The sequence below is a fragment of the Cebus imitator genome, unplaced genomic scaffold (assembly GCF_001604975.1).
Source record: "Cebus imitator isolate Cc_AM_T3 unplaced genomic scaffold, Cebus_imitator-1.0 Scaffold10, whole genome shotgun sequence".
Classification (NCBI taxonomy): Eukaryota; Metazoa; Chordata; class Mammalia; order Primates; family Cebidae; genus Cebus; species Cebus imitator.
This window is the reverse complement of record NW_016107325.1, coordinates 4,523,648-4,541,317: the sequence shown is the minus strand read 5'-3', so window position 1 is coordinate 4,541,317 and position 17,670 is coordinate 4,523,648. Positions and strand designations below refer to the sequence as shown.

At 37.5% G+C, this 17,670-nt stretch overlaps 1 protein-coding gene across 4 annotated transcripts in view; it reads left to right on the top strand.

Moving 5' to 3' along the window:
- ITGB6 (integrin subunit beta 6) overlaps positions 1 to 17,670 on the top strand; it is a 134,420-nt gene that overhangs the window by 56,864 nt on the left and 59,886 nt on the right. For 3 of the 4 annotated variants that reach the window (XM_017547676.2, XM_037745524.1, XM_037745526.1), the window contains 3 exons: positions 583 to 662; positions 2,034 to 2,238; positions 2,815 to 3,061. In XM_017547676.2, coding sequence (XP_017403165.1) covers positions 583 to 662; positions 2,034 to 2,238; positions 2,815 to 3,061 — 532 coding nt within the window. The remainder of the gene's footprint in view (positions 1 to 582; positions 663 to 2,033; positions 2,239 to 2,814; positions 3,062 to 17,670) is intronic. The other variant, XM_017547684.2, reaches the window with a different exon arrangement.

The window sequence follows — 17,670 nt, the reverse complement described above, 5'->3', positions numbered from 1 at the left end:
CAGTTCCCATAGCGAATGCTGTAGGCTTAAGGTAAATAAATACAAAGGTTGCACAGGCATTTTAAAGAGGAGAATTAAATAGCATTACTGCCCTATAGGACTTAGTGCCATTGTAATAACCATTTTGAAACTTTTCTATTTTATTCTACCACAAGATCTTCCACTTAAGAGTAATAATCTTGAAAGAGAAAAAAGACTTATTTCAAAAACAGAAATACCTCATTTAAGAGAGAAGCATTTTTTAATGGATGCAAGTAATTTTTAAAAATTAAAGTGGCACATATTGGCTAATAATAAATAGGATAATTTTATATTTGTGAACTTCCACATTTTAAGAAAAAAGAGGATGATAATTTCAGCTTGAAAGACATACATACTTTTTAATATATGTACACATGTTTTACATGTGATAGATGTAAAATACAAACTTTTATGTGACTTGCTAACATTTCGAGGAATGATCTTGGATACTAAAATTAACTTTGATGTTGTTTTGTTCAAGTAATGTAAGAGCTATCAGTCTGATAAATGGAATGAGTGAAAGTGTACTTAATTCCTGCGTCTTGCTGGGTCTACACCTAGGTGGCTGTACCCTGGGAGGTGCAGAAACCTGTGAAGACTGCCTGCTCATTGGACCTCAGTGTGCCTGGTGTGCTCAGGAGGTAAAACGAATGACCTCAGCGTGTTTTTAAAACTTGTCTGCAGTTACACTCATGTTAATTTCTTCAGAGATAGTTCTGACTGTGTCTTGCTTTTTGTGGAATTACACGAGTAAAACAAATCAGGAAAGGAGAAGGTGAGCATTGGTGGATCAAAATGGCATTCATGTGATTACTTTCAAAAACAATTTATAGAAGGAGTGGATGTCAAATTATTCTGAAAAAATTCTTAACTTGGGATTTTTCATTTTACCTGGTTCCTTCTCTTATTGTAAAACCATTTCTAACTGGTTACATGTAAAATATGGAGGCTGTCTGGATAATCAGAGACCATGGAGATGATATTTTCTAAAGTTAAACATACATTTGATGTTCATATTATAGTTGTATTCCATCTGGTACCGGGATCCATTCTGAACTACTACTAGCTTCTAAGACATGTGTTCTAGGTTTGGGGCAAATATTACTGGTCAGACATGATCCAGATCTTTTAAAAATTAAATTTTCATAAATTCAGTGACTCTGTACCACACCAATGAAAAAGTTCCAAACAGGCTCTCCTTATCTGGTCAAACTGAAAACCATGTGAAAGCAGTATGAAGATGATTGGGGACTATGCAGCAAGCCATCCTAAGACACTAGAGAGCGATGTCTAATTGATTCATGGTGAGAAAGACAGGCATTAGCTCTCTGAATTTTAAAACAAGTCTCTACCCACTGGATCTCATAAAGATAATCTAAACATAAATCAAATCATGCAAATGCCAAGTTCAGCGAAAGCTGAGTAGCATGCTCAAAGAGAAACAAACCTCGACACCAAACTCAGAACTGGGCTCCACCTGTAGAAACCCAAATTCCGAGTTCAGTGTATATCCATGAAGGGCGGCCTCACAGACAAGAGAGCACAAATGCAGCTCACTCCCCTACCACGGCCTTGACCGATGCAGCCACAAACAAAAGTCCAAGAGAATTATGCTTTTTTTGAGTTCCTGTATCAAAGCAGGAAAATATACAAGGAAAATCTATGAACCTCACTGTTTCAAGGATCTGGTCATGGCCTGGGAAGAAGCTTTAAAGAAGTGAGCTTAAGACGCACACATACACGCACGCACGCACACAACTGTTACATGAATTCAATTGAATATAATTAAAAGGAGATGCCAGGTTTACTCAGACTTTAACTGGCAGAATTCTCTGGTTATTCGCCTATAACTTAACTTCAGACCTATAATCAATGTTAGTCATGTAAGTATACAACATGGCAAGATGCTTAACTAGCAAAGTATGCAGAAAAACTTTCAATTGCTGCTATCTTTTAAGAAATTCAGTGTTGTTTTCTTTTTCTAGTTATTTTTTTTCTTTTTTCTTTTTTAGAATTTTACCCGTCCATCTGGAGTTGGAGAAAGGTGTGATACCCCAGCAAACCTATTAGCTAAAGGATGTCAATTAAACTTCATCGAAAACCCTGTCTCCCAAGTAGAAATACTTAAAAATAAGCCTCTCAGTGTAGGCACACAGAAAAATAGTTCTGACATTGTTCAGATTGCGCCTCAAAGCTTGATCCTTAAGTTGAGACCAGGTATGTTAGGATTTGGCTCATGTAAACAGATCTAATGTCATATATGGTAATTCTTCTACTCCACTAATGTGTCTTGTATTGTATTACATATCATTGATTATTAAGCCTCGAATTTCCCATTCTTAAGGAAATAGAAAATTGCTAGGCTCACACTTTTCTTTATTCACATTGGTCCCTGGCACTCCAAATGTGTTACTAAAGAAGCCTTCTCTAATAGTAACCATTTAAATTACTCAAATGTTGCTAAGGCTTACCTCACATTTCTTCAAGGGTTGTAATGTAGATTTAAACTCTCTTTTATTTGATTCCTCTTTTCTAAAACAACGCACAAAAAATTCAGCTTATCTTCTATCTAAATGGATGCTAGCTCTCCCAAGGAGATATAAAATATCCTAACTTATCCTCCAGTAGTTCTAAACTCCCCGCTGAAAAAGTTTCATGGGTTGGTTCATTTAGGATCTTGACTTTCAGTAAGTTCTTACTGAGGTGCAATAGCCAGCTGACCCAGCAATTGGCCAGTTGCAAATGAATCTCAGTGTGTTTTTCTGGGTTTGCTTTTCCTGTTGGGCTTTGCAGGTGGTGCACAGACTCTGCAAGTGCATGTCCGCCAGACTGAGGACTATCCAGTGGATTTGTATTACCTCATGGACCTCTCCGCCTCCATGGATGATGACCTCCACACAATCAAGGAGCTGGGCTCCCGGCTTTCCAAGGAGATGTCTAAATTAACCAGCAACTTTAGACTGGGCTTCGGATCATTTGTGGAAAAACCTGTATCCCCTTTTGTGAAAACAACACCAGAAGAAATTGCCAACCCTTGCAGGTAAGTAAATTATTCTCTTGGCATCTTCGTGCACTGATTTTTTGTGGAGATACCCCGGCTCTGAGCTGCACTTGCCAGGAGCTTGCTAACTCCCTGGCATTTCTGCCTTGTCTGGTTGGATCTCAGCAGTTCTCTCCAGTGCCTAGATTGCTTGGAGTGGAGGGGAGGTCATCTGAACTACATGGTTCTAGCGGTGGGTTCTTGCAGCCTCTGCATCTGCCTCCCAGTGTAGGGCAGGATGTAGGAAACCAGAATGTGTGTTATGCAGACAAAGGGACCAAGGCTTTCACCATAGGCTCCACTGGATGGTACCTCACCCAGTCTCTCACACACTTTCTAGTCTCAGTGGCCACCACTTTCTGAGGTTATTGGAGAATAACCTTCGCTTTCCCAGAATGTTTCTCCACAACAATGATTTCGGGCAAAATAATAATTTTTGCAACTTTCTCTGATGTACTTTGGGAAATATTTATTTCTCCTATTGCTTGGAGAAGGCCTGGGCAGCCTTCACAGCTATTAAATTCAGTAGTAAATGACTTCATTGGCAATGACTCCATTCTAATATGTTATAATAAGCTATTAAAATCACATATTATGCTGGTGATGGTGGAGGACAAATTGATTTGTGATGGCTTACCTGTTAAGTGAATGACATGTTCAGAAACAAAATATTTAATATTCTCCTATTGAAAAACAGCTACTATATGTTCTATGCCAGACCTTGTGCTGAAGGTTTTACATACATGACCTCATACAGTCTTCATAACAGCAGGTTAAAGCTTAATAATACCAGCCCTATACTCAGAAAAAATAAGAGGCTCTGAGAGATTAGCTATTTGCCCAAGGCCAAATGACTAACCCATGATCTGTACCAATATTCAATTTGTCCCCAAAGCAAGCCCATTGCTACTATACATCTAATATATATGAAATAATTTTCCAAATGTTTACTGGCTTATAATACTTTTTTACACCAAAAGCATCAATCTCTATAAAAGATAAATAGCTTTTATTATACCATTTAAAAAAATCTCAATGTAGCTCCCAACTACAATCCAACATAATCAAAAATAATTAAACCATAAAAGGAACTTAATGATTTTAACACTTAAAAATTCTGTTTGGTTTTAAATATCTGCGATGGTGGCTTAAAAAGGGAGGTTTTGTTTGTTTGTTTGTTTGTTTTTGAGATGGAGTTTCACTCTGTCGCCCAGGCTGCAGTGCAGTGGTGTGATCTCAGCTCACTGCAATTTCTGCCTCCTGGGTTCAAGCAATTCTCCTGCATCAGCCTCCTGAGTAACTGAGATTACAGGTGCCCACTGCCACGCCTGGCTAATTTTTGTAGTTTTAGTAGTGACTGGGTTTCGCTATGTTGGCCAGGCTGTTCTCAAACTCCTGACCTCAAGTGATCCATCTGCCTTGGCCTCCCAAAGTGCTGGGACTACCAGCATGAGCCACTGTGCCCAGCCAATATTTTCTTCTCTTTTTTTATATAAGGACCAGAGGAAGGCCATTCAGGGCTGTATGGCAGATTCATAAACAAGAGGAATCCAGGCCTTTTTCTGCTCTCTGCTTCACCATTACTGACACTTGTATTTTATCTTCATGGTCCAAGAATGGTGCCGGGGCATTAATCATCACTTCTTCATTTCAGTTAGGAGGAAAGGAGGAAAATAGGGGCAATAAGGACACTGTCTGCCCACTCCCCCACAATTCCTTGTGAGGTATAGTTGACATGCCTAAAATGCACAGATGGAAAATGTTTAATTTGATGTGTTTTGATGGTTAAATATACCATTGCAATCAGTATCCAAAACATGATGTAGAATATTTCCATCACCTCAGAAATTTCCCATTACAGTCAGTTCTATTACTTCAGAGGCAACCACTTTCCGATGTCTATAATTTATATTGGTTTTGCCTATTCCTGAATTTTATATAAATACGTAATGTAGTATACGCCCTCTGTGTTTGGCTTCTTTGGTTTAACATAATGTTTTCAAGATTTACCTATGATTTTTGTATATATCAGGAGTTTGCTTCTTTTTGTTTCAGTTAATAATCTATTGTATTTATTTACTATATTTTGTTTACTCATTCTTTCATTGGAGGACATTTGGGTTGTTTCTATTTTAGGGGGCTATTATGAAAAGGCTGCTGTGAGCACTTGCATTGAAGTCTTTGCATGGATATATGCTTTTACTTCTTTTCAATAGACACCTAAACTGGAATTGCTGAACCATATCATACTTCTAATTTTTAAAGAAACTACCAAATTGTTTTCCAAAATGAATGTACCATTTTGCATTTCTGTCAGCAGTGTGACAAGGTTCCAGATATTCTACATCCTTACTGACACTTGATGTTGTCAGTTTTTAAAATTTTAGACATTCTAATAGGTGTGTAGTAGTATCTCATTGTAGCTTTAATTTGCATCTCCTTAATGATGAATAATGTTGAGCACATTTTCCTGTGTTTATTTGCCATTCCAATTTATTTTTTGAAGCTTCTTTTGAAATCTTTTGAAACCTAAGATTAGACTATCTTTCCAACATTGTGTGGTAAGAGTACTTTATATATGCTGGATACAAGTTTTTTGTCAAATACATTTTGCCAAATATATACATATATTTGTCAAAAATATTCTCTCCCAGTTTATGGCTTATATTTTAATTTTTCTGAAAATGCCTTTGGTCAAGCAAAAGTTTTTAATTTTGATGAAGCCCAGCTTATTAATTTTTAATTTTATAGTGTTTTTTATGTCCTAATAAATTTTTGCTTACTGTAAAGGTCACAAAGACTCCTCTTATATTTTCTTCTAGAAGCTTTGTGGTTAATGTGATTACATTTAGGCTTCTGATCTCAAATTAGTTTTTGTATTTGGAATGAGAAAAAAAGGTCTAGATTGATTTTTTTGTTTCCATAGAGATATCTAGTTGTTCAAGCACTATTTGTTAGACAAGATTTTCCTTTCCACATTGAGTTATCTTAATGTCTTTGTTGACAAGCAATTGACCATATATGTGTGAGTCTAATTCTGGACACTATTCTGTTTCATTGATCCATTGAATATAACCACGTAACCACTAATGCCTCACTACCTCCCTTACTGTGGCTTTATAGACAGTCTTGAAATCAGGAGCATAAGTCCTCCAACTTGTCCCTTCATTTTGTTTATCCTAGATCCTTGACATTTCCATATAAATTTTAGAATCAACTTGTCAATTTCTTCAAAACATATGCTGAGATTTTTATTGAGACAACATTGAAACCATAGATCAATTTGTGGGGATATTGAACATGTGACACGTATTGAATTTTCCAATCATTTTACATGACATATATCTTCATTCATTCAGATCTTGTTTAATTTCTTAGCGCAATGTTCTATCATTTTCGAGGTAGATATCTTGCACATGTTTTGTTTTACTTATTTCTAGGGACATTTAAAATGTTTTATTTTCAAATTCTTTTTGGATAGCATGTAGAAATACAATTGATTTTACATACTCACTTTGTATCCTGCAAACTTTATATTAATTTTCTCTTTAGTTCTAGTGTGGTTTTTATAGATTCCTTAGAATTTTCTGTGTATATGATGATGTCATCTGTGAATAACAACTTCTTTTTCTCCAATGTCTATGCTTCCTCTTTATTATTTCTGACCTATTGCATTGGCTTGGATCTCTAGTATTCTTTTAAATATAGGTAGTAGGCGAGGACAACCTAGTCATCTTCATGATCTTAGGGAGAAAAGATCAATGTTTCACCATATGTTGTTAGCTAGTGGTTTTTTATTTCCTTTCATCAGATCAAGGAAATTATCTTCTATTCCTTGCTTGGTAGGTTTTTTGTTTTTTTTTTGTTTTTTTTTTTAATTATAAATGGTTGTTAAATTTTATTTCCCAACTTAAGGGGTTTTCCCAGAAATTTTACTCAATACCTTAGACTTGCATCCAATTGGCTGGCACTCAGTTACATGACCAGTTAACTACAAAGGAAGCACATTACTACCTGCCCCTCCAAAATCAGCATTTTGTCATGAGACAGAAAAAGGTGGCATCTAAGATCAGTTCCTGCAACACTGAATACATAGAATAAAAAGTAAGGTATGATTATTGTTATTAATTGCTTATTTCACTTGTAAAGGGAAATAAGCTTGGTGCTAGCAACCTCTTAAATACCTATCATAAAAGCATTGCTAATGCTTTTGGTCCCTTTTATAAAAATCACAGAATATTCTACCTGAATACAATTTGTACTTAGCTCTTTGGTATACTGTATGTCTTTCCCCTACAATAAGCTTCCATAGAGAGTTCAGTAGGGTAATTTCATCTAGAATTGCAAAGTACCACCTCTGCCCCGGGGGGTATATTTAAAATCATTCCTCATGTCACAGATCAGGAAAGAAGTAGCAACATGCTGTACAATAATAACCATGGGAACCAATGAGTGTGGAGTGTTACCAGAGAAAATAACTAAAATTAACAATGTTGAATGGCTCAGCTAAACTGGCAGCTCAGCATCTCAAACTAACAATGAGACCTTGTCCTTAATCAGGCTTCCAGTAAATGAAAGCAGTTTGGCTCATTTATTTAGCTCTGACTGTATCTTATTCATGCATTCATTTATTCATTCATTTGTTCAACAAAAAGTTACTGAGTTCCAATTACGTACCAAGCAATGGGCTAGGCAGGGGGATATTTGGAAGAAAAGACCTGGTCCCAGTTCTCAAGTAGCTGAAATCCTTTGGGCAAGCAGTTACATGGTATTGCCGGGTGATTAAGCACAAGGGCTTCAGGGTGAGCCCTGGATTTGGTCTCTATTCATATATTCACTCATAATGTGACCTTAGGCGAATCATTTCATCTCTCGTCTTCAATGTTTTCCTCTGTAAGTCTGGAATAACAATACCAATCACAAAGAGTGGTTTTAAGAATTGAATGAGTTAACGAATGAAAGCATTGGCATTGTGCTTGACCATGGTACCTTCTCAATAAATAGGAGGTACTATTAACAACAATAGGGTGTGATTAGGGAGAGACCAGAGCACTGCAGGGGGTGCAGAATGTGGAGACTGAAGGAGAATCGTATAGTTGATCTCTTGAAAGCTTCAATATGTCCTATTTCCTGAAGATTATTATTGACAAAATTTACCATTAAGTTTATAAATTGCAAGTTCTTTTTTTGTGGCAATATTATATGCTTTCCATTTCCATTATAACCCTAGCTCTCTCACTTTCTCTGTCCAGATAGTATCACCTTGTACACACATACATACATATACATGTGAAGATAAAAAGTCAATCCTTTGATCAAACTATATTATAGAATAAAATGTTCTTTAGTAGGAAAGCAATTAGAGGTAAAAGGAAAGAGCATAGGATTTTCCAGACCTGGGTTAAAATCATAACTTTGGATAAACAATTACTCTCTTTGAGCTCAGTCTCATTACCTATAAATGAGTATAATAATATTCACCTCCTAGAGTAACTGTGAGAACCAAATGAACTCAGAACAAAACAGACATTCAAAACAGTGTTAACTTTTTCTTCTTCTCATTAACTCTTACTAATTTATCTCTAACTATTTTAATCTAGTGGTCCTCAAACTTTTAGATCTCAGGACTCCCTTATGCTCTTAAAAATTAAGAGCCCCAAGAGCTTTAGTTTATGTGCATTATATATACTCATAATCATCATACTAGAAAGTAAACATTTTTAAATAATTATCTATTGATTCATTTAATAATTATAAGAAACCCACTGCATATTACTGTAATATGTTTTTATGAAACAATAACTTTTCTGAAAAGAAATAAAAATTAACAGGCTTTCTGCTCTAAAATAGAGTGGCACTGTTTTACATTTTTGTAAATCTCTTTAAACATCTGGTTTAAGGGAAGACAACTGGATTCTCATATCTGCTTCTGCATTTAATCTTTTGCCTTTTTAAAAAATTGAATTCCACGAAGAAAGTCAAACCTCATATAAACATATAGTTGGAAAAGGAAGAAGCATGTAATAGCTTTTTTCAATAACTGTCATCATTCTTCTTGGATATTACCTTCAAACTAGATAACAGGTGAAAGGTAGTTTCAATGAGTAACCTGAAACAATATCGATGAATGTTTCATATGGTTAACATGAAAAGCCATTGGTCTCTTTTCATTTTGGATGGCTTTTTTTAACCAATGTGTAATTTTGTAATATGATGCTTTGTGCTTTGTAAAATATTGATTCATTGAGTTAGGCAGACCTTCCAGATTTCATGATACATCAAAAAAATAGCATTTGTTAATATCACTACCATTCTCATCAGACAAATCTTGAAGTATTGTGAAGTATTGTTAATCTCATGAGTAGCCGATACAATTTTTCCAAAATTTTAATTTTCTAGTTACCTCAAATTTTGTCATTGGCAACAAATACTAGCAATTGTTTGCCTTAAAATGACAGTCTCACTTTGTTCATCTTAAGGAACATGTCTGCTAAATAAGCAAATTAGAATAAGAGTGTGGCTGTCAATCATTCTTTCATATAAAAATGGTGTTCTTCTGTTTAAAAAAGGGTGGAGGCTAGTTCAGCTTGATTGCATAAGTACTTTTTCTCTGTAAACTTTGAACTTAAATGTGCAGCAGAAACATGCTTTATGCACGTTTCCCATGTCTTGAAGAAAGGCCCACGTATTCAAAGATACAGACTCAACACAATTAACACCTTTGCTGCTTCATAAAGGAAAATCAAATGAAACTAGCATTTATTATGGTGAATGCTTACTAGCAAAAAAACACAAGTACTGCTAGTAGCTTGGTGCCATTACCTTAATGATAAGGGCTGAGGCACCAGTGGTTTTACTCAATACTGCTTGCTTTCTTTTCTTTCTTTCTTTCTTTCTTTCTTTCTTTCTTTCTTTCTTTCTTTCTTCTTCTTGTGCTTTCTTTCTTTCTTTCTTTCTTCTTCTTGTGCTTTCTTTCTTTCTTCTTGTGCTTTCTTTCTTTCTTTCTTCTTTCTTTCTTTCTTTCTTTCTTTCTTTCTTTCTTTCTTTCTTTCTTTCTTTCTTTTTCTTTCTTTCTTTCTTCTTTTTTATTATACTTTAAGTTCTGGGATACATGTTCAGAAAGTGCAGGTTTGTTACACAGGTATACAGGTGCCATGGTGGTTTGCTGCACCCATCGACCCGTCATCTACATTAGGTATTTCTCCTAATGCTATCCCTCCCCTAGCCTCCCATCCCTGACAGGCCCTGGTGTCTGATGTTCTCCTCCATGTGTCTATGTGGTCTCATTGTTCAACCCCCACTTATGAATGAGAACATGCAGTGTTTGGTTTTCTGTTCCTGTGTTAGTTTGCTGAGAATGATGGTTTCCAGCTTCATCCATTTCCCTGCAAACGACATGAACTCATATTTTTTATGGCTGTATAGTATTCCATGGTACATATGTGCCACATTCTATTTATCCAGTCTATCATTGATGGGCATTTGGGTTGGTTCTAAGTCTTTGCTATTGCAAATAGTGCTGCAGTAAACATACATGTGAATGTGTCTTTATAGTAGAATGACTTAAAATCTTTTGGGTATATACCCAGTAATGGGATTGCTGGGTCAAATGGTATTTCTGTTTATAGGTCCTTGAGGAATTGCCGCACTGTCTTCCATAATAGTTGAACTGATTTACACTCCCACCAACAGTGTAAAAGAGTTCCTATTTCTCCACATCCTCTCCAGCATCTGTTGTTTCCAGACTTTAATGATCACCATTCTAACTGGTGTGAGATGGTATCTCATTGTGGTTTTGATTTGCATTTCTCTAATGACCAGTGATGATGAGCTTTTATTCATATGTTTATTGGCTGCATAAATGTCTTCTTTTGAGAAGTGTCTATTAATATCCTTTGCCCACTTTTTGATGAGATTGTTTGTTTTTATCTTGTAAATTTAAGTTTCTTGTAGATTTTGGAGATTAGCCCTTTGTCAGCTAGATAGATTACAAAAATTTTCTCCCATTCTGTAGGTTGCCTGTTCACCCTGATGATAGTTTCTTATGCTGTGCAGAAGCTCTTTCGTTTAATTAGTTCCCATTTGTCAATTTTAGCTTTTGCTGCCATTGCTTTTAGTGTTTTAGTCATGACATCTTGCCCATGTCTATGTCCTAAATGGTATTGCATAGGTTTTCTTCTAGGGTTTTTATGGTTTTAGGCCTTATGTTTAAATTTTTAATCCACATTGAGTTAATTTTTGTATAAGGTATAAGGAAGGGGTCCCGTTTCAGTTTTCTGCATATGGCTAGCTAGTTTTCTCAATACCAGTTATTAAATAGAAAATCCTTTCCCCATTTTTTTTGGCAGGTTTGTCAAAGATCAGATAATTGTAGATGTGTGGCATTATTTCTGAGGTCTCTGTTCTCATCCATTGGTCTACATATGTTTTCGTACCAGTACCATGCTGCTTTGGATACTGTAGCCTTGTAGCATAGTTTGAAGTCAGGTAGCATGATGCCTCCAGCTTTGTTCTTTTTGCTTAGGATTGTCTTAGCTATATGTGCTCTATTTTGGTTCCATATGAAATTTTAAGTCGTTTTTTCTAATTCTGTGAAGAAAGTCAATGGTAGCTTGATGGGGATAACATTGAATCTACAAATTACTTTGTGTAGTATGGCCATTTTCACAATCTTGATTCTTCCCATCCGTGAGCATGGAATGTTTTTCCATTTGTTTGTGTCCTCTTTTATTTCCTTGAGCAGTGATTTGTAGTTCTCCTTGAAGACATCCTTCACATCCCTTGTAAGTTGTATTCCTAGGTATTTTATTCTCTTTGCAGCAATTGTGAATGGGAGTTCATTCATGATTGGGCTCCCTGCTTGTCTATTATTGGTGGATAGGAATACTTGTGATTTTTGCACATTGATTTTGTATCCTGAGACTTTGCTGAAGTTGCTTATCAGCTTAGGGAGATTTGGGGCTGAGATTATGGGGTTTTCTAAAAATACAATCACATCATCCACAAACAGAGACAATTTGACTTCCTCTCTTCCTATTTGAATATGCTTTATTTCTTTCTCTTGCCTGATTTCCCTGGCCATAGCTTCCAATACTGTGTTGAATAGGAGTGGTGAGAGAGGGCATTCTTGTCTTGTGCCAGTTTTCAAAGGGAGTGCTTCCAGCTTTTGCCCATTCAGTATGATATTGGCTGTGGGTTTGTCATAAATAGCTCTTATTATTTTGAGTTATGTTCCATCGATACCCAGTTTATTGAGAATTTTTAGCATGAAGAGTTGTTGAATTTTGTTGAAGGCCTTCTCAGTATCTATTGAGATAATCATGTGGTTTTTGTCACTGGTTCTGTTTATGCGATGGATTACATTTATTGATTTGTGTATGTTGAACATCCTTGCATTCCAGGGATGAAGGTGCCTTGATCGTGGTGGATAAGCCTTTTGATATGCTGCTGGATTCAGTTTACCAGTATTTTATTGGGGATTTTCACATCAATGTTCATCAGGGATATTGGCCTGAAATTTTCTTTTTTTGTTGTGTGTCTAACAGGTTTTGGTATAAGGATGATGCTGGCCTCATAAAATGAGTCAGGGAGGAGTTCCTCTTTTTCTATTGTTTGGAATAGTTTCAGAAGGAATGGTACCAGCTCCTCTTTTTACCTCTGGTAGAATTTGGCTGTTAACCTGTCTAGTCCTGGGCTTGTTTTGGTTGGTAGGCTATTAATTACTGCCTCAATTTCAGAATTGTTATTGGTCTATACATGGATTCAACATCTTCTTGGTTTAGTTATGGGAGGGTGTATGTGTCCAGGAATTTATCCATTTTTTCTAGGCTTTCTAGTTTATTCATGTAGAGTTGTTTATAGTATTCTCTGATGGTAGTTTGTATTTCTGTGAGATCAGTGATGATATACCCTTTATCATTTTTTATTGTGTCTATTTGATTCTTCTCTCTTTTCTTCTTTATTAGTCTGGCTAGCGGTCTATCTCTATTTTGTTAAGCTTTTCAAAAGACCAGCTCCTGGATTCATGAATTTTTTTTAAGAGTTTTTCATGTCTCTATCTCCTTAATTCTGCTCTGATCTTAGTTATTTCCTGTCTTCTGCTAGCTTTTGAATTTGTTTGCTCTTGCTTCTCTAGTTCTTTTAATTGTGATATTAGGGTGTCGATTTTAGATCTTTCCTGCTTTCTCCTGTGGGCATGTAGTGCTATAAATTTCCCTCTAAACATTGCTGTAGCTGTGTCCCAGAGATTCTGGTATTTGTGTCTTTGTTCTCATTGATTTCAAAAAACTTATTTCTGCCTTCATTTTGTTATTTCCCCAGTAGTCATTCAGGAGCAGGCTGTTCAGTTTCCATGTCGTCGTGCAGTTTTGAATGAGTTTCTTAATCCTGAGTTCTAATCTGATTGCACTATGGTTTGAGAGACTGCTATGCTTTCCATTCTTTTGCATTTTCTGAGGAGTGTTTTACTTTCAATTATGTGGTAAGTTTTAGAATAAGTGTGATGTGGTGCTAAGAAGAATGTACATTCTGTTGATTTGGGGTGGAGAGTTCCGTAAATGTCTATTAGGTCCAATTGCTCCAGAGCTGAGTTCAAGTCCTGAATATTTTTGTTAATTTTCTGTCTCATTGATCTAATATTGACAGTGGGGTATTAAAGTTTCCCACTATTATTGTGTGGAAGTTTAAGTCTCTTTGTAGGTCTCTAAGAGCTTGCTTTATGAATCTGGGTGCTCATGTATTGGGTGCATATATATTTAGGATAGTTAACTCTTCTTGTTGCATTGATTCCTTTACTATTATGTAATCCCCTTCTTTGTCTTTTTTGATCTTTGTTCATTGAAAATCTGTTTTATCAGAGACTAGGATTCAAACCCTTGCTTTTTTTTTTTTTCTTTCCTTTTGCTTGGTACATCTTTTTCCATCCCTTTATTTTGAGCCTATGTGTGTCTTTGCATGTGATATGGGTCTCCTGAATACAGCACATCGATGGGTCTTCACTCTTTATCTACTTTGCTAGTCTGTGTATTTTAACTGGGGGCATTTAGCCCATTTACATTTAAGTTTAATGTTGTTACGTGTGAATTTGATCCTGTCGTTATGATGCTAGCTGGTTATTTTGCCCATTAATTAATGCAGTTTCTTCATAGTGTTGATGATCTTTATAATTTGGTATGTTTTTACGGTGGCTGGTATTGGTTTTTCCTTTCCAAATTTAGTGCTTTCTACAGGAGCTTTTGTAAGGCAGGCCTGGTGGTGACAAAATCTCTCAGCAATTTCTTGTCTATAAAGGATTTTATTTCTCCTTCCTTTATGAAGTTCAGTTTGGCTGGATATAAAATTCTGGCTTGAAATTTTTTTTTTTAAGAATGTTGAATATTGGCCCCCACTCTATTCTGGCTTATAGGTTTTTGCAGAGAGATCTGCTGTTAGTCTGATGGGCTTCCCTTTGTGGGTAACCCAATTTTTCTCTCTGGCTACCCTTAACATTTTTTCCTTCATTTCAACCTTGGTGAATCTGACAATTATGTGTCTTGGGGTTGCTCTTCTTGAGGAGTATCTTTGTGGTGTTGTCTGTATTTCCTGAATTTGAATGTTGGCCTGTCTTGCTAGGTTGGGGAAGTTCTCCTGGATAATATCCTGAAGAATGTTTTCCAACTTGGTTCCATTCTCGCAGTCATGTTCAGGTACAACAATCAAACATAAATTTGGTTTTTTCACATAGTTCCATATTTCTTGAAGGCTTTGTTCTTTCCTTTTCATTCTTTTTCTTCTAATCTTGTCTTCACACTTCATTTCATTATGTTGCTCTTTGATCTCTGATATCCTTTCTTCTTCTTGATTGATTCGGCTATTGATACTTGTGTATGATTCATGAAGTTCTCGTGCTGTGTTTTTCAGCTCCATCAGGGCATTTATGTTCTTCTCTAAACTGGTTATACAGGTTCTTAGCTTCCTTGCATTAGGTTAGAACATGCTCCTTTAACTTGGAGGAGTTTGTTATTACCCACCTTCTGAAACCTACTTCTGTCAATTCACCAAACTCATTCTCCGTCCAGTTTTGTTCCCTTGCTGGCAAGGTGTTATGATCCTTTGGAGGAGAAGAGGCGTTCTGATTTTTGGAATTTTCAGCCTTTTGGCATTGTTTTTTCCTCATCTTCATGGATTTATCTACCTTTGGTCTTTGATGTTGGTGACCATTGGATGGGGTTTGTTGACGTTGATGTTATTCCTTTCTGTTTGTTAGTTTTCCTTCTAACGGTCAGGTCCCTCTGCTGCAGGTCTGCCAAAGTTTGCTGGAGGTCCACTTCAAACCCTATTTGCCTGGGTATCATGAGTGGAGGCTGCAGAACAGCAAAGATTGCTGCCTGTTCCTTTCTCTGGAAGCTTTGTCCCAGAGGGGCACCTGCCAGATGGCAGCTGGAGCTCTCCTGTATGAGGTGTCTGTTGACCTCTGCTGGGCGATGTCTCCCAGTCAGGAGGCACGGGGGTCAGGGACCCACTTGAGGAAGTAGTCTGTCCCTTAGCAGAGCTCTAGTGCTGTGCTGGGAGATCCATTGCTCTCTTCAGTGCTAGCAGGCTGGAATGTTTAAGTCTGCTGAAGCTGCACCCACAGCTGCCCCTTCCCTGAGGTGCTCTGTCCCAGGGAGATGGGAGTTTTATCTATAAGCCCCTAACTGGGGCTACTGCCTTTCTTTCAGAGATGGCTTGCCCAGAGAGGAGAAATCTAGAGAGACAGTCTGACTGCAGAGGCTTTGACAAGCTGTGGTGGGCTCTACCAGTTCGAACTGCCCAGTGGCTTTGTTTATACTCCGAGGGGAAAACCGCCTACTTAAGCTTCAGTAATTGTGGATGCCACTCCCCACACCGTTCAAGCAACCCAGGTCAACTTCAGACTGCTGTGCAGGAAGCAAGAATTTGAAGCCAGTGGATCTTAGCCTGGTGGGCTCCAAAGGGATGGGATCCATTGAGCTAGACCACATGGCTCCCTGGCTTCAGCCCTTTTCCAGGGGAGCGAAGCGTTCTGTCTCACTGGTGTTCCAGGCACCACTGGAGCATGAAAAAAAAAAACGCTAGCTCAGTGTCTGCCCAAATGCCACCTAGTTTTGTGCTTGAAATCCAGGGTCCTGGTAATGTAGGCACCCGAGGGAATCTCCTGGTCTGCAGGTTGGGAAAACGTAGTATCTGGGCTGGAATGCACCATTCCTCATGGCAGAGTCTCTCACAGCTTCCCTTGACTAGAGAAGAGAGTTCCCTGACCCCTTGAACTTCCCAGGTGAGGCAACACCCCACCCTGCTTCAGTTCCTCTCCATGGGCTGCACACACTGTTTAACCAGTCACAGTGAGATGCACCGGATACTTCAGTTGGAAATGCGGAAATCATCCGCCTTCTGTGTTGATCTCACTGTGAGATGCAGACCAGAGCTGTTCCTTTTTGGCCATCTTGCCAGCCTCCTCCCTACTGCTTTGATATCATCAGTGCAAATGTCAACACAGTGAAGAAGGCAGATGATATCTCTGAATTACTGTGAAAAAAGTTTAACCCGAAGGACCTCCTGGAAAATCTCAGGGACCCTCACGGGTCTGTGCACCATACTTTAAAAACCACACCAAACCCCTGTGACATGCAATTTAGCTATACAACAAACCTGCACAGGTACCTCTAAACCTAAAACTAAAAGTTAAATAAAAATAAAAATAAAAGCCAACCTTTTTCCAGGTGTGGTGGCACATGCCTGTAGTCCCAGAGCCGGAGGATTGCTTAAACCCTGGCATTTGAGTCCAGCCTGAGCAACACAGAGAATCCAAGTCTCTATAAAAAGAAAGAAAAACCACCTCTTTAATCTCATCTCTAATGCTTTTTGGAGTAGCTTTTTAATTTTCATTGGATGGAGAGTCACTAAAAATTTATTTCACCCTGTTGAGAATGCTGAAGTAATTTATATTTTTGAAAATAATTTCCTTTGCTTTTGTCTAAGATAGAGCAACAATAAATGTTTTCTTTATTTTCATATGTATAAATGAGTAAAATGTACATTTAAAAGTATTTAATTGCACAAAAGTTAAAGTTTCTTACTCTGTTAAACATTTTGAAAGATTTTTTTAGATTTTCATTTATTTTTTTGAGACAGAGTTTCACTCTTGTTGCCCAGGCTGGAGTGCAGTGGCACGATCTTGGCTCACTGCAACCTCTGCCTCCCAGGTTCAAGCCATTCTCCCGCCTCAACCTCCCAAGTAGCTGGGATTATAGGTGTGCGCTACCATGCCTGGCTAACTTTTTTTGTTGTTGTTGTATTTTTAGTAGAGACAAGGTTTTACCATGTTGGTCAGGCTGGTCTCAAACTCCTGACCTCAAGTGATCCACCTGCCTCGGCCTCCCAAAGTGCTGGGATTACAGGAATGGGCCACTGTGCCCAGCTAAAGGATTTTTTTAAACATTATTTCATGTATACTGTGGTGTTTTTGTTTTGTTTTGTTTTGAATTTACACCAATAGTGAGTTTATTGTAGTTTTGCAAAAGAGGAAGCTGAAGCATGAAATCCTGGAATGGGCCAGGCTCAGTGGCTCATGCCTGTAATCCTAGCACTTGGCAAGCAGAGATGGGCAGATC